The sequence below is a fragment of the Hippichthys cyanospilos genome, chromosome 9 (assembly GCF_059441005.1).
Source record: "Hippichthys cyanospilos isolate Australia breed blue-spotted pipefish chromosome 9, RoL_Hcya_1.0, whole genome shotgun sequence".
Classification (NCBI taxonomy): Eukaryota; Metazoa; Chordata; class Actinopteri; order Syngnathiformes; family Syngnathidae; genus Hippichthys; species Hippichthys cyanospilos.
The window spans coordinates 22,639,554-22,660,789 of record NC_142377.1 but is presented as its reverse complement, the minus strand read 5'-3'; the positions used below and the strand labels follow the sequence as shown (position 1 = coordinate 22,660,789).

Here is a 21,236-nt window from a genome sequence, read left to right as displayed (position 1 = left end):
AAGCGTTGAATGTTCTTGTTTCGTGCAGCTTAAAATTACGTTTTTGACTATAACATGCATTTTTGTTTATTTTTTTTGTTTGGTTTAAAAAAAAGTGTATTACCTATCTAATATGTAAATATGAGGTGGGATTTGATGATCTCAGCAGCTAGTGGAAGTTGATGTCATTGGGGCCGTGAACGCAGCACCGCCAGCAGTCGGCTCTCCGGTTACACGATGGCGGCCGCGACTCGCGGAGGAGGACAACTTCTACGTTCCGACCAGGAAACTGCACCGAGGCGACGGCAATAAGTTGCAGACTCCAGCCGAAGCGTGGGAAGCGCATGACAGCGAGGTTCGCTGGGCCCGCGGCGGGAATTTTCCGTTTTTCCGAGCAGGGGGCGCCGAAGAACCCCCTCCTCCCACCCCCTTGTTGGTTTTTATTTTTCCGCCGACTGTCACTTAGCTGCTTAGCTGTTGAAAGCTAAGGCAGCTCACCGGGTCGCTAGTAGCACAACGACGGGGATTAGCGCCTTGCCGGGGCGACTAAAATGGCATTTGGTTCCCACCTGGTAAGCGAGCTGGTCGAGAAGGGTGCTCAGAGAGCCTTCCGGGGCCCGGGTGATAAGTTTGCCAACACTCATTAGCCTAGCCGCCTAGCCTAGCCGCGTTAGCGCTACACTTGTCCACTACTACTTGCGAGCTCGCCAATTAGCATCCCGTCACCCTTGAAATTTGCGCTGCTAATCCCGACTAGTGAGTGTCTTTTTTTCCCTATTAATTCACCGGGGGTTACATAACGTGAAGACGGAAGTGATTTAATTCCTCTACCTGGCAAACATTAGAATTCTTCAACTCTGCGCTCCTTGGCTACCGTTTGTGTTTTAGTACTGCTTATTGCAAAGGCTCCCCTTCTAATCTCCATAGTAAATAAACGAGTGGATGTGTGTGCACTTGCACCGCAAGAATCGGCGCCCGGACATTGTATTGACTTTTCCTCAGACAGATTTATTGTTGCCACAAGAAAGTAATCGGGATTGCATTTGTAGTACAGCAGGAGCCTTCCCTCTGTCCCTGCTGCAGCACTGGAATATTTTGATGGACGTGGGGGTCTGCTTGCCAGACTGTCCCTTCTATACTCAGTCATGCATGTCCTGACACATGGCACCCCTCACCCGGCTGTCCTTATGCACATGGATGGGCATGCTTTTTCTACCTGAGCTGTGCACAATGCTTCTTAGTTAGTGCCTCATCCCCTCTCAAGATAAAGTGGGAAACTAACTGCAGCGCCTGTACGCAAGCCCCAGATACTGTTGATTATTCGTTTGGGGGATTGGAAGACGACGCCTGCCATTCTGGATCAAGAAAACCTGTCCCTCGTGTCCGGTTGGAGTAACACCCTCAAGCCAAAATCAATGCCTTCAGCGCTTGCCGTGTTCGCCTGCCGACCCAACTCGCACCCATTCCAGGAGAGGCATGTGTACCTGGACGAACCCGTCAAGATCGGCCGGTCGGTGGCCCGGTGCCGGCCGGCGCAGAACAACGCCACCTTCGACTGCAAGGTTCTGTCGCGGAACCACGCCCTGGTCTGGTTTGACCACAAGACTGGCAAGGTAAGGCGAGACCACGGCCGAAAAGTCATGGTTGGCTAGCTTGCTTTTAAGATCGCGATTCGGTTTGGCGCTTGTTTGATACGGACGGACTAAGTGAAGCAAATCATAGAACTGTTTCTTTTTTTTGGGAAACTGGAACAGATTAAATGACAATTTTAACAAACCAAACCTCAAAAAACTTTTTATGAAAGTGTCAAATATTTAAATAAAAATATAAAAGATCCCGATTCATTGTTAAAATTTCTTTCTTATAAAGGTTTAAAAAACTCAGAAAGCTTGCAGGGACATAAGCATATATGTCCTAAAACAATTAAATTAAAACCCAAATAAGTTAATAACTGCTTATTGCTTTCGACAATAAAAAAAAATCAAAATAACTGATTAAGGTCTCAATCTCAGTTTTAATTAAAATTAAAAAAAGAACAGTGTTCCCAATGTCTGCACAGTCTCTTACAAAGTTAATTGAAAATTAAACAAATGTTCTCTGAAGTTGATATATCGGCCATCAGATTTTCTAAAGATACCAAATATTTGATAAACTGCCGAATATCGGTGGTGATAATCGACCTGGCTGATAATCTGTCCATCTAGTAAGATGAATAATTGTTGCGAGACTCACAAGTGTTTAAAAAGAACTCTGCAGTTTGCAAGTGCTCAGGAATGGCCTAACTGTGGAAATTAAAGCGCAAATCTCAATTTAAGAATAATTTCCATTCTTTAAATTACATTTAATATGCAACTTGTCTAACCCCCCCACCTGACACCTGCATTTTGTCCTGTCTCACTGCCGTTCATCCCTCACATTGCTCTCAAATCCATCATATATCTCAACTATTCCGAACGCTTCTGAATCGTTTGTCATCGAGTTTGAGCAGTTGATACGATCGGTGCCAGTAAACTGTGTTCACAACTTGCCAAAAAACACGTCAAGTAAGATAAGCCATAAAGATGCTGCATAAAAGGGGCCATGGAGAGCCTTTATGAAAAAAAACCCGTATACGCAGGACGGCCAAATTCCGCCGTCGGCAAGCCTGTCCGCTCGCCTGGTCGTCAGCCTGCAACTCCACAAATGGCCCGCTCGTACTCTTGAGTCATGTTTAAATTACAAGCAGGCCTGTCACCAAAGCACACACACACTTTGCTCTGTTTTCATTTCTTTTTTTTTTGTCATAAGTCAGCCCACCGGCTCGCCTTGGGCAGACTTCCCCCCGAGTGTGAACTTTTGATTAAAGCCGTACAAATTGGGTTTATTTTAAGGCCGCACGTCCATCATGCGGACCTGCGGCAGAGACAAGTCCAACGTTGTGTTCTGGAAGGTGATAAATAATCTCAAGCCAGCACAGGAAATGTCCCTGGCACCCAAGGGACGGTGTGTTAAATAAAGACATGCATGCTGTTTTCCTCATTATTACACAGCCCAAGGAAAGAGGGCCTGCAAAGGCTTGGGATTTTATGTACTGGCGTGCCAAAATATTTGCTTCGCAACTCATGCCCACTTGACAAAGTACCTGCGAGTCGTTAATGCTGTGGACAAACTGGGCTGCGCCGACCCATTTTTGCGAAATACACCTCATACTGGATGATTACATGTCATCGCCGGAGCCTTTTTTTTTTTTTTTTTTTTAAACATCATTTGCAACAGCTGGAATTTTCTGCCTCTTTTGGTCTTGATGTTTGAGATTCGGATGCTGCCAACCAGTACCATTATGCCAGTGGTTTCAAATTTTCTTTAATGATGTACCCATCCTGTGATTTTTTTTTTTCTTTTCAACCAAAAGCCCCCTAAGTAGCGGAAAACATTTTTAGATGAAAAGAAAACCAAAGCATCAAAACCCAGTGCTGCGCCAGCCGTGTCTTATTTGTTAAACTTTCAAACTGCATTTCTATCTCCAGGCGTAACATATTTAGCAACTCCATGAGATAAATTGTGTAAGAGCATCTGTTTTATTTCAGGCTTGTCTGCCAAAGCATATTTTTCTGTTGCTAGTTTTACTATAATTCCCCAAATATAAGACGCTTATAAGAGTGCTAATTTGTTGTCCTCTTTTTGGGAGTGGGGTGAGATAATAGTGCTAGTGGTCTCGGAACTTGTATCGCTGACTAAAGAGTCGAGTGCTGAGACTGGTATTGAAAATCCATTGATTCACAGTTGTCACAGGAGTTAAACTTAATGAGATACTTAGAGTTTTTATTTTCTTCCATAAAATCCTCACGTCGGAAGTCCAGATCAGATATGTGTAATCAGCGCAGGCCCTTGTGGAGCATCTGCCATCATTCTCCGCTAAACAGGTTCAGCAGGCCCTGGGATTCGCAAGTTTAGACCAAGCGTAAGAAGGCGTGCGGGCACTTGGAAATGGCACCTTTCCGTATTCGACAGCAGAACACGATTCCGGATCCTTTTCGCTCTCTCTTTATTTCCTTGATGGATTTGATTGAATTTGTTTGGCTGAAATATTACACAAGAACAAACACAACCTGGTTTTACAACTCGAGTAAAAATCACAACACCTGGACGAGAAAAGTGACTCGACTGGTGATTTGCGCCACAAAAGCCAACAAGTACAACTAAGCATTGTGAGTTACGATTATTAACTATGACTACAATTCATTTCAAATGTGTCCTGTCTACGAACGTTTTAACTCTGGGTTTGTTTAAATGAGTTTCGTATTTAAAAAAAAAAAAAATGTCCATGTCGAATCTTTGAGTAGATATATGACGTCACACCTTGCAGTTTATAGTCTGGTGCGATCAATACATGACAAAAATAATTTCTCTTGTTGGTGGGGCTTATCCGGTAAGTCTTTTAGTCTGAAAAATACAGTGTTATTTTTCTATAATCTCTGTCGCACATTTTTATCTGTCCCAAATGGCTCTGGACCGTATCGTGATGAGCAAAGGTTCACCCAAAAATATTCACAATTGCACAGGAATTAGGCAGTGGTGTTTTTGCTCAATAACTGTAGCTTCCTCTTGCAGTAAGAACTTTTTGTTGTGTCACGTGACTGTGCACTACACAATTTCACTTTGCCTTCTTCCGACACGACTGATATAAGGTCGGAGTGTTTGGCGGCCAAACTTGACTTGCTAGTTGTGTGCGACACTTGCACCGCGTCACGTGAGTCAGTCATGAAAAGCTTCAGGATTTCCTTGAGTGTTAGGGGTGAAACGTTTAACATTTGCGTTGGAAATTATCATTATTTTTGATGCAGTGTTGCCCATTAGGAGAGATTGAAACGAGTGTGTCTGTGTTGTGAAGAATTTTGTGCGCCGTTAAGTCCGTTTTCTCTCGCTGCACCCTGGAATGTGGTGTAAAAAAAAGGGGGGGGGCGGAAATAAACTAAACAAAGGCACACACACGCCTCTTCATCTACCCTCATTTAAGAACCGCTCATCAAAAGCACAGGTGTCAAACTCTGGTCCTCGAGGGCCGGTATATTGTGTTTGTGTCAGGATTCGCTCCCCAAACAGCCTGGTTCTAATGATTAGCTCATCAGCAGGCTCTGCAGGAGATTGAAAACAATCCCAATCATTCGAATCAAGTGTGTTTGAGAGAGAAGGATCAAAAACATGCAGGATACCAGCCCTCGAGGCCTGGAGTTTGACACCTAGGATGCTGTCAGGTTGTCTTTGAGTTAACACACAGAAGCTAAAGCCTGCTAGTAAGCCACTCGGCGGTGGGCTCTGCGTCAGATTAAAGCAGATTGAGGACCACCAGCGTCACTCGCTTGTCCACGTGCCATCTGACCAGAGCTTTATCCTCCTAGAGGACGCAGTCATAACCATAGAGCCGTGACGTCTTTAAGCAATATTTATTCATAAGGACATAAGCCCCTGCAGTTTTGTTTATACCTCGTAAATGTAAAGTATTCCCTTGCTGCTCGAGCGCTGATCCTTTGCACCACATGATCTTTTCAATGCGCTTGCACTTTGGACCAGTAAATTCACTTTTCAATTCAAACACACACACACACTTATGCATACACCACACACGCGTCACCAATGGCAAACAAAAACAAAAACAACATAAACGTTATAATAAAGCAAACCTAAGGCTCTTTTTAGGACTGCAAAGCTTAAATATCGTATATTTTGATTAAGACTCATCCCATGCACACTCAATGCATAACAGACAAATTTTGTCAGAGCTGTTGTCACTTCCTAGTTGATTCCATGGCACGGCAGGGAGCCACTGCTGAATTTTGAAATTAGTTTGCCCAGTTTCCTCGGCGCGTATGCCAATTTAGAGTTAAGTCCGGCATGTTTTTGTCATGTGAGATAGGAATGTTGGGAAAACGTAGAAGATAAGCACCATGTGAATGAAGGCTCATTCTTATCTCCTCGATGGCACATAAACATCAGGCCAGCATGTGCTGAATTGTACTGAGATCATGCACTTTTTTTTTTTTAAGATCTATCATCGTTTGTACGGTAATGTTGCTATATTACGAAATGTTGACATTGGATAAGATGCCAAAGTGTTGACTTAACAATGTGTTATAGGGTTTGGGTGTGGTGCCATGCTTTTCCTTTTGTTCCATAATATTTTCAAGCCACATTAGGTGTGTATTTAAATCACCAACACACCCTTGATGAGTCACAAAATCGCCTCAGGCTTCAGGTGCGGCCACAACATACGACAGGTTGGAGATTTTCCACTTGTTTTTTTTTCTAGTGTTTGAAAATGGACCACACACAGCCTTGATCTTGAATGCTGAAGAAGTCAAGGGGTTGTATGTCTTAACGGAGGTACTTCTATGCACTGTATTTTCTGCATTATGGGATTATAGGGCGTACGTTCATTGAATGGCCCAATTTAAACTGTTTTCATATATAAGGCAGCGCATTACAAGGCGCATAGAATAAAAGCTACAGTAGTGGCTGGGGTTGTGTTGGTTGTGCATCCACTAGATGGCAGGTGTCAAACTCGTGTCATGTCATGTTATCGATTTCTCACAATAATTAAAAACTAAAGAATTTACATGATGATTATTTGATATTTCGTCCCCCCAAAATAAAAACTTGTGGTTTATGCGCTGTATGAGGCGCTTTGGAGAAAATGTGAGGGTTTTAGGGCGCCTTATTGTGCGGAACATACAGTATTAGACTGCTCCCCATTTTATCCATAAAAAAGACTGTGACCCTCAGGAACCTTGATGATTTGTAGAACTCGTTCCTTGTATCCATTAATGGTGCGGGACGGAAAAATAGAGTGTCTGTAATATCCCAGAGAAACGTCCCGAGAGTGGGTGTAGCAACTCTGGCAACTGTAGGGATAAAATATGCCAGTAGGTTTGACAAGTGAGACATTCATGACAGCAGAAATAAGAAGCTGTCCTCTTCATTTTCACATTGACATTCTGAGCAGCGGCGGGCCATCTTTGCCAACAACAGCTTTTGAAAATCTTCTCTCTACCCTTGTCACCTGTTTTCCCTGTGACGAGTTGACAATCACACCATGTTTTTGTGTTTCCATTTAATAAGTAAATATATATACATGTGCGTATATATATTCATTATAATTATAATAAGAAGACGAATGATTGTTTAGATACCAAGAATTGTCCAAATCTTCGGAGTTCCACCTTCTGAACAGTGAATCTTGACTGACTTCTTTACTTTTCTATGAAAGCAAACTGATTACCAACCAATATGTTGCATTGAAACAAGATATTTACCCACGTCTGCTTTCACTTTTACTGGCATCAATGATCAATATTTTAGCCAATTTTTGTTAATTACCATCCAAACCAGTAATGAATCATTAAAAAAAATATCCTCTTAGCACACTTTCTGCTTTGTTAATTAAAAAAATAAATAAATAAAAGGAAGGGATGGAAATTAAATACATATTTAAAAAATGTATTCACACGATATCGACAGATTATTCGATGACTAAATATTTGTTCAGTTACACAGTATACATATACTGTTTATATATTACTGTGTAGCCACAAAATCAAATGCATGGTCAGATATTTTCCATCACAATTTATTGCTGGATATTCAGTGTTCAATGACTTGGTCTGTGGCAAAGAGTCACCATTTGTAACTTTTTCTCAGTGGTCCACTTCGGTCACACTTGTTTTTGTTGCTGCCTTTGAGACCTTGCAGATTTGAAATTGTGATGCTTACAAAGCATAGATGAGGTGGAATGGGGCCTGTGTGTAAGCATCAAATAAAATGGATTAGAAACTGGATATATTTTTTTTATGTTTATGAATGGATTACCATCAGTCTGTTGCTCGAGAGAGGCGAGAGTGTGTGTGCGCTGCTGGCTCTCTGAAGCTATATGTATTTTTCTGACGCATAATGTGTGTGAGGCTTCGCTGGGTGTAAAGCTCAAAAGTTAGGTCCCTCCTTCCTTGTCTCCTGGTTACCATGGGGACAAGAGGTAAGTGTGTGTGAGTGCGTGTGCGTGTGTGCTGCGGGTGGGCACACTGCAGTCTGATGAATGGTGAGATCAGTGAAACAATCTCTCCCCTCTCTGTTATGCGTCTCGGGCACATCAACGCCGTCTTGTCTTCAGTCACAATGAAGAGCTGACGGATGAAGCGCTCCCCTGGACCAGCGCCACTATCATGGGCTTACATCACCCTGTGTGCCGCATGTGTGTTTGCGCGTGTGCCCGATGGCCTGTGCGTGCCGCGTCTTATGTGTTTATTTGCCTCTGTAAGTACGTGCTTAACATTCACGCGCCGTTGCTGACCGACGAGTGAATGAATGAACGAGTTGTTGTTGTCTTGGGTGTTGAGTGTTTTTCTTCACGTCGTGCCACGGTTTGAGGCGAGCCGCGGCAGTGTGTTTTCCATCCTTGCGAAAGCCTGCATCAGCCCCACGTTTACGGCGTTGCTGGTTAGAAGGGATGCATGACCACCGCGCTGAAAATATGGACCGTTGCCACAAGATCCACAAACACGTTCATCAATCGTTTGAAAACTTGTTTCACATCTCAGCGCATTCACATGTATGTTGCTTACGCGTTGTGAAGTTGAATGATATCCCCCGCTAAGGCAGCATGGTCAGTGCAAAATCCATCGAGCAGTAAGAATTCCACCTTTCGTAGTCGCAAATATAATAGATGTTAGTATTTCATTATGCTAATTTAATACTGAAGCTAAATAGCGCCCTTTTAGCAACACATATAAACAGACAATAAAAAAAGTACTCAATTGTATTTGGACCCCCGACAAGGGCTGTGAAGAAAATTAATACGTAAGTTTTAATATAGAAAAATAGTTGTAGTAATGGTAATAATATTTAGGTTTAATAATACATTTGAAAACTAGCTAAATCAAGATTTAGCACAAATCACAGCATGCTGGTTTAAAAGACGTGTTTACAGTAGTTACTGACTACTTGATTGTAGCGTTTGAGCAAGTTACACGCAAGCTGTGAATAGCTATTTTTGCCCTAGATTTAGATAGTAAATTCACATTAAAACTGATATGAAATCACTATCCATTATTACTGTGTGAACATTTCCCCAGGATTTATTTTGGAATTGATCAAAACTTTAAATGAATGGTTGTTGTGTTTAATCATCAACATTATGAGGGAAAAAATATCCGGGGGAGAGAGATATCATCCAGCTTTTCTCCCGACTAATATTAGTGCTTTAAGATGATACGTGGAAGGAGTTGAACAATATATCCATGTCTGTCTGGGGGGTATGCGGACAAAGCACACCAGCAAGAGCAGTACAATGGCCATTCAATTTATGCAGTAGAGCAAATCCGTTTAGAATTCTTTTTAATTCCATTCATGCCATTGCTCTATGTTTTTGTAGTACATTTTGAGTGCTGTTTTTCTTCATTAAAATACTCTATATTTGGGGGGGGTGTCTCACTGGATTGGGTGGTTGAGCATTTCCAATGGTGTTTGTACGGGCAGAACATTGACGTTTGACATGGTCGTTTCTTCAGCTCCCGGCTAACGCTAACGTCTACTTAGTGACGATTATGATCACACCAATGAAGTCCGTGTAGTGCGACTCCAAGCTTTGTGTTTTGCCACCTTTTTCATTCTGTCTTGCTTCCGAAAGTCCTCACACCCAAAGGGGTTTCCTTTCTAAGTGCAATCAAATCAAATTTGATGTACTTTGACAAGATGATTGACAGGACTAACAAGAAAACCTGGCAAGTTAACTCGTGTTGTTTGTTTATTTATTTTTGGGAAGACCGAGTTGACTTCCCTTCAGTGCTTTACACCCAATCTTTATTGAGACAACCTAAAGTCACAAAAAGTCCTGACATTCAGTAGAGGTAGACCAGAATTATATTTTCAGGACCAATATGATTATTAGTAAAGGACGCTGATAATAGATATTTGGAGACAGTATTTATTTTTATTAAAAGGGAAAATATGGGTGTCATCGTGAAAAGGCCTGTTTAGTTGAACACAACACTTTCTTTTCAATTTCTATTGTTCTTGTTTTCCATTTTGTTTTTTTCATTGTGATCATTGTGTTTTTTCTGTGTCAGTTCTACTTGCAGGACACAAAGAGCAGCAATGGCACCTTCATTAACAGCCAGCGCTTGAGTCGGGGCTCGGAGGAGAGCCCGCCTTGCGAGGTCCTTTCGGGAGACATCATCCAGTTTGGCGTGGACGTCACGGAGAACACGCGCAAAGGTACACGATCGTTAGGCTGCAGAAACATGCAAAATGCTCAGCGTGGAAAGTGATAGCCAAAATTTGCTCTGTTGAGGCAGAGCTAATATAGCCTGACCTCGCTAGCCTTTCGTGCTGATGCAAACAGGCAGCGTTTGAATCATCAGACTTGGGCTTGCCCAAAAGGACACCTTGGGGCTCAACCTCGGAGCTCACACATGTGCACAATATGGACATTTGGGTCAGATTTTCAGCTCCACTACCAAACCTTTTTAAATTAGATTGCATTTTGACCTCGTTCTACACGGTTGCCAGATTGATCCGAGGCAAGTACGCTCACAAACAAAAGGTATATGTCTAGGGTATAAGGTATATTAGTATTGCGATTGATGCTCGTCTCTGGAATGTGGAATAAACATGCCACATTAAGTGATGCTAAGATTGTTAGCAGCCATACAGTTGTGATAAATTGTGTGTGTGTGTGTGTTTATTTATATATATATATATATATATATATATATATATATATATATATATATATATATATATATATATATATATATATATATAATTTTTTTTGTATGCATGTTGTTTTTTTCAACCGTGTGTTGTTGTTTTTGTTGTTGTGTGTCTCCAGTCACACATGGCTGCATCGTGTCAACAGTCAAACTCTTCCTGCCCGACGGGATGGAGGCACGCCGACGAAGCGAGTATGTACAACACTGATCCATTAAGCTCTGACATGAGTCGCTTGATTAGTTTCGTTCAAAGAGCACACTGAATAAAAAGCGCTGGTGCTTTTCTTCGGGCTGGGCGATATAGCCTTGAAGTAGGGTGTTTTTCCACAAAATTGTCGAATTTCTAGGATGCGCTGCTGCTTTTCGTGGAGAAAAAGCAAATGACATTGGCACCACTCAACACAATTTTTGCTCTTCTTTTTGTTTTCCCTTCTGGGGTTTGCTTTATTTATCCTGATAGCAAACAGTCCAGTATTAGCCTTCTTTAACTTTAGCAGAATGAACAGGAAAGTTTTTATTTCCAGATTTTGTTAAAATTGTTCTACTTTGACTTTTTTTTTTCTATTGTGAAAAAAAAAATCTATATAAACTCAGCTACCTCCCATCCACATATTAAAATATACCAGCAAACTGCATGGCTCAACTGGTCCCTATTATCCTGTGATCCTGCTGGGCCTTTTTTTCTTTTTTTTTTTAACCATATCTAAAAATGTGAAAATGCTCCCATTCTTATTGTCTATTCGTTTGACATTTGACAATGTTGGCGGTGCTTTTATAAACTATAGATCCTCTCTGTTTGCAAGGGGAAAATTGAATAATAGCCCAGGCCTAGCTTGTATATTAAAACACACGTTGGTGTAAAGTTACCAACTGTCAAACAGTAAAGAGCTTTGTTTTTCTCATCAGCTGCCGTGATTCTTATAGTATTTGTTTTAAGAAGCCCCCCCCCCCCCCCCCCCCCAACACCCGCCTTCTTTATCGCCTGATGAGTTATTTGGCTCACGTTTTTTCCTCCCCTCTGCCCCCAAGTTAGATGTAGTCATGAGGTGCGCTTGTTCCCTGACACTGCTCATCTCGTGGGGAGGAGCTAGCCCAAGTTCAAGGAAGACCATCAGATTATTTTGCAGCTAGCGGAGGATCTTTTTCGTAGGGCGTAAAAAGAGAACGTTTGTTATGTTAGGAGTCGGCTTGCTTGGAAAATCAAGTAAGATATCCCAGCGAGTCTGTCAGGCGCAGATAGAGCGTGAAGTTTGAACCTTGTCCCGCGTCGGTTCGCAATCCGCCGAACGCAGCAGGAACACAACTCAGGTAACCACCTTTCACAATCCTAACCAGCACGTTCGCAACTTCTATTTGACTTCTGTTTTGTCACGTGAAGGTTCAAAACTCGGTTTAAGTGCTTTAGCACTTCTGTTTTCCAATACAGCAAATTTGAGAGCATGTAAAACACCACTGATTTCATCAGCTGACAATACTATAGCCTTCTTATCCAGCCAAACTGCTTTTTAATACACAATACAATTTCATGTAGACAAGAACGAACTGTTGTATTTCCTCGTAGGTGTTTCTGGAGGTGTTAGCAGCAGGTTACTCATTAATAGATGTGCAGAGTCACTTTTTTTCCCCACGCAGCTGTCTCCTCGTCACCTTTACTCTCTTTAGGCCAATTCATATCACTGAAGACCTCATAATGTTATCACATGCCAGCCGTTTGTTCTGTTTAGTGACTGAATTTGCACAGGCAGCTGGGTTTCTTTCTGACCTCTTATAGGGGCTTTACGGTTTGTCCTAACAAGCATTGCTGTTGATAGGCTATATCGTATTAAATGATCAAACCTTGTGTTGACATTCGTAGATAAGCTGTTATGGAATGTTAGACACATTGTGCTTGAGTTTTTTTTTTTTTTTTTTTAACTGGTGTAGGAGCTGCGTTGTTAGGGCCAAATTAATCATATTTACCGTAGTTCCCGCAACGTAAGACGCACCTGTGTATAGGACAGCTCGTTCATTTTGGGGTCAAATTATGTTTGTTTGTTTTTTTTGTTTGTTTTTTTAAGGTTGAATGGGCTCGAAGCAGTTGTTTTTTCATTGATTTTGTGATGTAATTCAAGTTCATTTTACAATAAATACCCAAAGTTGAGTCAAATGGAATACTTTTCCGTGTTCTCTAACCGGGGCATTCTCAATTGAATCAGATGGAGACATCATACCTTTTACCCAATCCTCTCTGTTTTAATAATATTTCTCTGTGTGAACAAGGACGGACTCGAACGTTGGTTCTATCTGCTCGCCTCTTTTATTGAAAATAATCCCGTAACAGCCTCAGCTAACACTAACTGTCGTTAGCTTCAAAAGGCACTGGCCAAAATTCAACCGATCGATGGGGTGTGTGTTTGTCAGTAATAATAATATTTTGAATATTGTTATTATTCCCATGTGTCTTGCCCTTTCCAACAAGTGTGCTTCTCTTTCTTTGCAGTGTCATCCAGGCTCCGCTGCCGCTGCCTGTAGACAAGGTAAGGACGCGATGTGCTTGATGGGATGTGTCGTGGTGCCGCACGTGGCCATGGTTTCTCTCTCTCTCACTCACTCTTGTGCATGTGTGAGTGTGCCTCGCTCATGCACACACAAACAGCGGGTGGAGTGGTCAGCTGATGCAAGGAATGTGTGGATTGCTGCCAGTCTCTCCTTCCACATATTTCCATGAGTGGGTTGAGTGAGAGAGTGCAGACCTTCTCCCATTAGCCTCAGTGTAAAAGTTACCGTGAAGTTTTTTTGTCTCGCATAGGCGCTGCTCTGTGCCTTCCAGCCAATCAGAACAGAGCCCAAGCATAACCTGTCTGAGGAATTTCACATGTGCATGTGACTACATTTGAATCACTTCTGCGACATACAGTAATTAAGTGACATTAGGCTCTCAATAGGGTTACACGCCCAGACCCAATTGAAGCTGACTCTTTAACCTTTGTTATTGAATTCCAGGTCTTGCACTTTTAGCGAAATCATGAGGCTGTTTTTGTTATTTGAAAACACAGTTTCTCCAATTGAGATTATGTGATGTGAGATTCTGTCACGTCGTGCAAAGATTCAATGATAATAGCAATGATTGCCTTAAACTGCCAGAAAACTCACAATTTTACAGTTGTATGGATCCTGCTTAAAATGTAATTTAGTCATGTACCCGACCAATGTCGTCACACCATTGTCAATTGTACCATTCAAGCGTAACAAAAAAGGTCAAACTTGTGAGCATCCAGCAGCTAACGTTTTCAATTTTTTTCAGCTTTTCAATTGGCTCTGAAATACTGTCAGGTTGTCATGTTTGTTGTGCTTTCTAGGTTGCAGCCAACACTCCCAGTATGTATTCTCAGGAACTGTTCCAGCTCTCCCAGTATCTACAGGTAACAGTGACATCTACTGGTCACATCTTGGTTTTACAGCCTAGAACTGATGAGATGCTTCACTTGCTTAGATCTTTAAACCACAAATAAAAAAGAAATACGGCATGTTCATTTAAAGAGGTGCAGTTGTTCGGATCCTTTCTTTTTGTGAGATGACAAGGCGCTGCTCTGATTTTGTCTTTGCTCCAGGAGGCCTTACACCGAGAGCAGATGCTGGAGCAGAAGCTCGCCACGCTGCAGCGTCTGCTCACAAACACTCAGGAGGCTTCTGAGAGCAGCTGGCAGGTAGGAAACACCTCTTCTGATGGATCGATGGATGAACTGTTTGATTGATTGGATAGATGGATGTATATATCAAAACACGATTCCTTTTTCAGGCTCTGATTGATGAAGACCGCCTGCTGTCCAGACTGGAGGTGATGGGCAGTCAGCTGCAGGCCTACTCCAAGGTAGTACACGCTTGCACGCATCCATGAAATAAAACAGTTCATGTTACGCAATCTATCTTTTGAGGTTCATGAATAAAATGCATTGATACCACAAATGTAGTTCTAAAGTTGAATAAAACACAAATGATAGAGCACTTTGTTTTAAAGGGGAATCACACTCTCTCATGGCAATAATTAGTATCGTGATTATTAACCAAAGTGTGTTTTTTGTGTGGGCTGTCAGTCCCAGACAGAGGATGGCATTCGTAAGGAGCTGCTGGCCCTGCAGGAGGACAAACACAACTACGAGACCACAGCCAAGGAGTCTCTCCGACGGGTCCTGCAAGAAAAGATCGAGGTGGTCAGGAAGCTTTCGGAGGTGGAGGTGCGATCCGTAACTTGTTTGACCTTGGCCCATAAATAAATACAGTAGCTAGTTTGTTGAAGTTGTTTAACGCTGTCCTGGCCCTCAGCGCTCGCTCAGCAACACGGAGGACGAGTGCACCCACCTGAAGGAAATGTCCGAGCGGGGTCAGGAGGAGCTGAGGGAGCTGGCCAACAAGTACAACGCTGCCGTCAATGAGATCAAAGAGCTCACTGACAAAATTAAGGTGCGGCCTCTTTACGATTTCCGCTTATGAAAGAAGAATGTCAACAAATGCTGCTGCTTGCATCCTAAGTGAAATACATAATAGGGAGACCCTGACTTTTCTGGCCTCACCCAACTTGCTCTCCGTACATTTTAAAGATCATCTGTGTATGTTAATGGTATAAAAATCTCTAAGTGATATGTTCTTTAAAAAATACTAAAAGAAGAACTTGCTCCGGCAGGCGGCGGAGGGCCGCCAAGAGGAGCTGAGCCAGCGGGGGGCGTCGGAGAAAAGAGAGCTGGAGCTGCGCATCGAGGAGATGGAGGAGAAGGAGCAGGTTCTGCAGGCTCGCATTGAGGCGCTGCAGGCTGACAACGACTTCACCAACGAGAGGCTCGCTGCCCTGCAGGGTATCCGCACACTGATTTTCAAAGAAAATCATGCCAAATCTATACCCTTATACAGGTGCATCTCAATAAGTTCAAATAGTGGAGAAAATGTCATTTATGCCAATAGTTTAACTTCAAAAGTAATGTAAAGTATGAGATTACACTGTGGGCTCAGGCTTCTCACCAATTGTCAAAATCTGCAGTAAATCAGCTGTTTTCCTTCGAATTTTTCAAGGCAGTGGCCAGACAATAATAGGTTCCGCGCCTTACATCGATATTTAGTGGCGTTACACTGCAAACAATGATGGTGGCGTAAGCAGGAACGTTAGGAAAAGGCACTGATCCCGTAGGGCGCTAACTGCCCCCGTTGAGTGAGTCAACGCCACTGTCCCTTGCTGTTGTCGTCCACAGTGCGCTTAGAGCAGCTCCAGGAGAAAAGTGTTAAGGAAAACAACAGTCTGGGTGAGTCCGCGTGCCACTCCTCCGGCCTCTTGGCTCACCTCCACGTCTTGCATGACAACTGCCCGCATGTGCCACCTTTCATTCCGGCCGGGTTGCAAGCTGATTTGTCTGTCTGTCTGGGTGATGCTATCCTTGACCTCTCGTTCTTCCTCTTGTTGCCGCCGTCACGGTTCAAGTGACATAACTTGGGACATTTGTTATCAAGAATTAGATAAAAGGGTGCGCGGGTTCTCTTTGTGAAGCGGTGGCGCTATCTGGACTTTCTGGGTGGATTTTTAAATGCTTCTTAGGTGGACAAAAGATCAGGGGGCCACTGATTGGCATCTGATGTCTGAATGAGCTCACTGAAATCCTCTGAGTGGCTTCCACTCCACACGCACGCCGCACACTTGGCCGCTACCCGCCGAAGGATTCTTCGGCAAAATGGCATTTGTGTGATGTGATCACGTGACAGATGAAGAGCGGGCCTCCCCCGAAATGCCGGCGGCCGCAGACGAGCAGCCCGTCAAGGATGAGCCCAATCCGGTGTCGCTCGAAAGCCTCGTGAAAGAGGAGGATGAAGACGATGAAGATACGGACACTGACGACTGTGCAGCTGGAGGAGATGTGGATGGTAGCCGTGGTTTTATTACGATCTCCATACCACAGTTTAGCAATACGTTGCTTCATGTTCAAATTAATTTGCTCTTCATTCGAAAGGAAAAAATAGATCGTCCCTCTCGTGGCATTAAAAAGCATTAAATTCGTTTTGCTGACCCGCAGAAACCCTGTCAACGCTCACGTCCCCCTTGAGATACCATTCGAGAACCACTGCTCGAGATAAACGTATCAAGTAAAAGTGGAATTTAAAACACAAATAGTCTATTATGGGGAAATGCTTAAAGATGTGAGGCAGACTTGGGTGAAGAAATATGTTGGAACCTTAATACGTACGTGTGATCAATTCAGGCTTTTGTTGTAGTAAAGGGAATGCTTTTCAGGGGGTTTGAAGATCCAGGCAAAATGCCAAGAGTCAGACTGGACAAAACAATTAAGTGGTGTAGCTCACTTGAGCATAAACATAGGCGTACACAAAGGGCGCCCCATGGTGGTTTTGGGGTCTCAACACAAAAATTTATCGTACCCTATTCGCGAGTTGCTGTTGAAAGTATTAATGCGTAAATCTGGGGAAATGCATAATAAGACATTGTGTTTTTATATGTCCAAAATTGACAATATTTCCAATTTTTAACGGAGGTAAGTGAGCCAGACATGGGCTAGATTTGACATCTGCAGGGTGTATCTCTTGACGTCCCATATGTTTTGACAATATATGCTACATTGTAGCATACAAACAAAAAAAATGTTTTTTGTTTGCTTTTCTTTTGATATAACATTTTGATGAAACATCTAATAGCCCGAGTTGGGTCAAAATATCCTCCAGGGGTTAAGCAAACTGACAACAAGCAAGACGGAGTGACAGGAACACAAACATGACAAGCATAGATATACTATGCATCAAGTAGAAAGGATGCCTCATTAGGTACTGCTGTTTTTGGTTAGCAAATGAAATGTGAACAATAGCATAATATTTGAGTTGGTCTAAATTGAAGCAGAATTTGGGTTTGTCACTTCTGCCAGCTTTCTGTCTGCTCCCCGTCCATGCACGCCCCTTCTTCATTCCGCCGTTTTGAACCTACCTTGAAACGGAATTTGGGTTTGTCACTTCAGCCGTCTTTCTGTCTGCGCCCAGTCCATCCACGTCCTTTCTCCATCCTGCCATTTTGAGCCTCTATTTCTTTCCGCTCTGATCTTCTCTGTCGCACTCGTCTCACGTGTTTGTCCTTCCCCGAGTGCTCGCTCGCTGCCTCGTCTTCAGGCTCTTTTTGTCGCACGAGCTTGTGTCTTGAGAGAATACACGCCGGACCTGTTGGCCGAAGTAACGCCGGTCTCTGTGTTTCCGTCAGACAATTGTCACGTTAACAACAGCGGAGGAGACACCACTCGAATCCAACAGTTGATCGAGTGTCCGCGTGAGTACAAATACGACTTTCAATTTCGGTTTCTCATCTTTGTACGCTATTGTTTGCCATCATCCTTCTTTTTCCCCCCTTCATGCTTTTTTTTGGAACTTTGCCTCCACAATCGCCCCACTCGGATTCTTCATCAGCGAAAGCATGCCCATCATTCATTTACTGTGGAAATTGTCTTGGCGTGTTTGAATTCTTGTGTTTACATTTTTCTGGGTTTTCTGGGCTCATAATAGTTTCTGTATTTTTCTCTTCATGGCTTAATCCAAATATTTTGTTTCGTTCAAGATGGTGTCCATTGCCTATGCCTTCCATTTTGCTCACGTCACCTGTGAAAATTGCTGCGCCTATTAATGTTAATTTAACTGACCGATGCTTGCTTACTTTGTTTTTGTTGCATCTGCAGCAGTCAAGCAGCTGAAGGAAGCCGTCACTTCTTCCATCCACAAACTGGCCAATTTTGATGGTTAGAATATTTTAAAAGGAAGCGTTTTATTTATGTATTCCGCAATTTCCGCTTCATGGCATTTTGTTTTGTGTGCGTGTTTATTAGATGCCCACCTACAGAACAACCAGACGACAGGAGACGACATTCTAACCAGCCCGGATCGACTCAAAAGTAAACATGGCTTTTACAGCAATCGCAGTTAGACCACTTCGACCTCTGTTAAATTACACCGATCCAACACTTGTGAAAAACCTTAAAAAATGTTCACAGATTATTTCATTTAGAAAATATGCACCAAAATGGATGCATATTAAAACCCAAATAAATCCCTGTTTCATAGTTTGACCTTCACACAATTTTAAAACGACAGGCTTGCTGTTTCCGTGTCCACAGGAAACCAAATGGATGCCAAAGAGTCGGACATGTCTGATACGCTGAGCCCCAGTAAAGACCGCAGCAGCGATGATACGTCAGGTCAGCCAAACTACCTCAAACAATGCCGCGCTACCCGCGTTGTTAAGACACTGACATAAGTTATTTTATAGTTGAGGGGTGACCACGTCCGGTCCCGCTTTTTGATGTTTACCTTCAACCAACACATCTGATTTAATGTTGTCAGGCTTCTATAAACTTTTGCTGGGGACGATCATTTGAATCAGGTGTGGTGGTGGAGGGGAAAATGGAAAACTAGACTGGATTGTGGCTCTCAAGGACCAGGATTTGCCACCCGTGGTGTAGTTCCTGAACTGGTGTTTTACACTGTATCATTTTTCTTTTAACCATCACAGTGCATCTTTTATGAACCATGAAATTGAAATAAGCAATTTAATTGAACTGAATAAATATTTAGCTCCGCTCCATGAAAAGTTTTGACTGAGAGGGGAAAAATGAATGCAAACTGTGTTTCAGATGGCAACATGGATGACCAAGAGCTCAACGAACCGCTTAACAGAGTAGCTCTGCTCAAAGGTAACCATGGCAACGCGCACTGTTTTGTGTTCTTCTCATGAAAAAAAATAAGACTTGTAATCCTGGCCACATTCTGCTCCAAAGTAGTAGTAGTACACCACCACCGATACTTTTTGCATTTGTGCACCATTTCTTCCAATGTTTGAAGTCATACTCGAGTAGAGAACTATTAAATGTCCTTTTTAAATTTTAGTTCAATTTTGTTTCGATATTTGTAGCGGAGTTGCATCGGGCCGGCTTGGAGCCCGGCGACACCGAGCAGGTCATCCATCACCTCCACAGGGAGCTTTTGGAGGCCCAGGAATTAGCCAACACTGGCAAACAGAAATGTCTGGAGCTTCAAGGTAAATAAATAAATAAATAAGCTGTGGCCTAGCCTATTCCTAATGATGGTGTGTCCGTGTCTGTAGCTCTGCTGGAGGAGGAGAGGAGAAATAACACTCAACAGACAGAGGAGTCGACTAAACAGATCCAGTACTTGCAGAGTTAGTACACTCACGCATGGACACACACGAGCAATACAATTGCTGAATCCCATTGTGGGAAACAATGGAATTAGAAATAATCAATTCCAAACTTAATGCTACACAGGAAGATACAAACTGGTATGAAAATGATCACAACTGGGAGTGATCGATAAATATTTTTACTAAACATGGAAAATGTAAGTACAAGGGAAATATATATTAAGTCACAAACACAAATATTTGGAATGGACAAAAGTAACAACATATGACAACGTTACAAGATAATATTAAACATAATTTAAAAAGATTTACGTTGAATACACTATATTAGGTGGGAAATGATCAAATACTTGACTTAACTTCAAAACTGGGGGGGGGTATCACAAAAATATCACATGTATGTTAAATATAAATAAAATATTACACAATATTAAAAAAACATGTACTAACACAAGCTGTTCAACAAACTCAAAAATACTTAATTAAAAAAAACAAAAAATATTCTGTGAATTTTGACAGCATGAAAATGAAGGAAAATGTAATGTATTAAAGTATTAAAGCACACAAAAACATACAAAATGGACATTTTAAGCATGACAGTCATGCAAAATAACAAATCTAATTACATGAAAAACAAGCAGACAAAAATACAAAACATGAGGTGTAAAATACAAAATACGATACAAATTAAAATATTTGAGACAAATACAATCATAGTAGATGTAAAAAATACAAATATTAGGAAGAAAACACAAATACATTCTAAAATATAATCTGCCATGTCTTATAGCACAGTAACGTGTCTCACTATGCAGTTTGCCAGTTTTTTTTTTTTTTTTTTTGCTCAATAGACCTTTACTTGAGGTTGAACTAGTTTGATGTTTTGCGGATGTTTAGCTCAGCTTGGGAAGCTGCAGGCCGACATGGAGGCTCTAAGGGAGCAGAGGGAGAACACCATCTGTAGCACCAGAGAGGACCTCTACTCAGCCCAAGAAGAGGTAACCGCCCGTCGGCCGGTCGCGCCTCCTCGCAAGCCGCTTCACGCGCCGCGTGCGTCCTGCCCGTCACAGATCCTCGTCCTGCAGCACGCTGTGAAGGCGGCCACGGCCGAGCGGGAGCGGGACATCGCCGCCCTGCAGGAGGAACTGGGCGGCGTGCGCCTCGAGCTGGAGCGCTGGAGGAGCGCGGCCGCCAAGTACGAGGAGGAGATCGGCCGGTTGCAGGAGGACTTTGCGCAGCAGCGGCTGCAACGCAACGACACCAGTCAGCTGCAGGGTATGTCCCAATCAAACGGGTTTCAAAACTGAATGAAAATGCCACATGCTGAATTATGTAGCCTGCTCTCTAGCTATTAT

General features: G+C 42.6%; 1 protein-coding gene across 12 annotated transcripts in view; it reads left to right on the top strand.

Moving 5' to 3' along the window:
- Nucleotides 1-175: 175 nt before the first annotated feature.
- The window catches only part of slmapa (sarcolemma associated protein a), a 28,898-nt gene continuing 7,837 nt past the window's right edge, over nucleotides 176-21,236 (top strand). For 3 of the 12 annotated variants that reach the window (XM_088422838.1, XM_088422837.1, XM_088422839.1), the window contains exons 1-21: nucleotides 179-1,592; nucleotides 10,074-10,221; nucleotides 10,838-10,910; nucleotides 13,198-13,234; nucleotides 14,057-14,119; nucleotides 14,309-14,404; nucleotides 14,497-14,568; nucleotides 14,792-14,932; nucleotides 15,021-15,158; nucleotides 15,379-15,547; nucleotides 15,938-15,988; nucleotides 16,443-16,601; nucleotides 17,935-18,000; nucleotides 18,404-18,463; nucleotides 18,551-18,616; nucleotides 18,839-18,919; nucleotides 19,355-19,414; nucleotides 19,633-19,758; nucleotides 19,825-19,899; nucleotides 20,779-20,879; nucleotides 20,952-21,156. In XM_088422838.1, the coding sequence (XP_088278964.1) occupies nucleotides 1,395-1,592; nucleotides 10,074-10,221; nucleotides 10,838-10,910; nucleotides 13,198-13,234; nucleotides 14,057-14,119; nucleotides 14,309-14,404; nucleotides 14,497-14,568; nucleotides 14,792-14,932; nucleotides 15,021-15,158; nucleotides 15,379-15,547; nucleotides 15,938-15,988; nucleotides 16,443-16,601; nucleotides 17,935-18,000; nucleotides 18,404-18,463; nucleotides 18,551-18,616; nucleotides 18,839-18,919; nucleotides 19,355-19,414; nucleotides 19,633-19,758; nucleotides 19,825-19,899; nucleotides 20,779-20,879; nucleotides 20,952-21,156 (2,185 nt within the window). In that variant the 5' untranslated portion in view covers nucleotides 179-1,394. Of the gene's footprint in view, nucleotides 1,593-8,143; nucleotides 8,263-10,073; nucleotides 10,222-10,837; nucleotides 10,911-13,197; nucleotides 13,235-14,056; nucleotides 14,120-14,308; nucleotides 14,405-14,496; nucleotides 14,569-14,791; nucleotides 14,933-15,020; nucleotides 15,159-15,378; nucleotides 15,548-15,937; nucleotides 15,989-16,442; nucleotides 16,602-17,934; nucleotides 18,001-18,403; nucleotides 18,464-18,550; nucleotides 18,617-18,838; nucleotides 18,920-19,354; nucleotides 19,415-19,632; nucleotides 19,759-19,824; nucleotides 19,900-20,778; nucleotides 21,157-21,236 lie in introns of those variants that run through there. The other 9 variants (XM_088422833.1, XM_088422836.1, XM_088422834.1 and 6 more) reach the window with 6 other exon arrangements.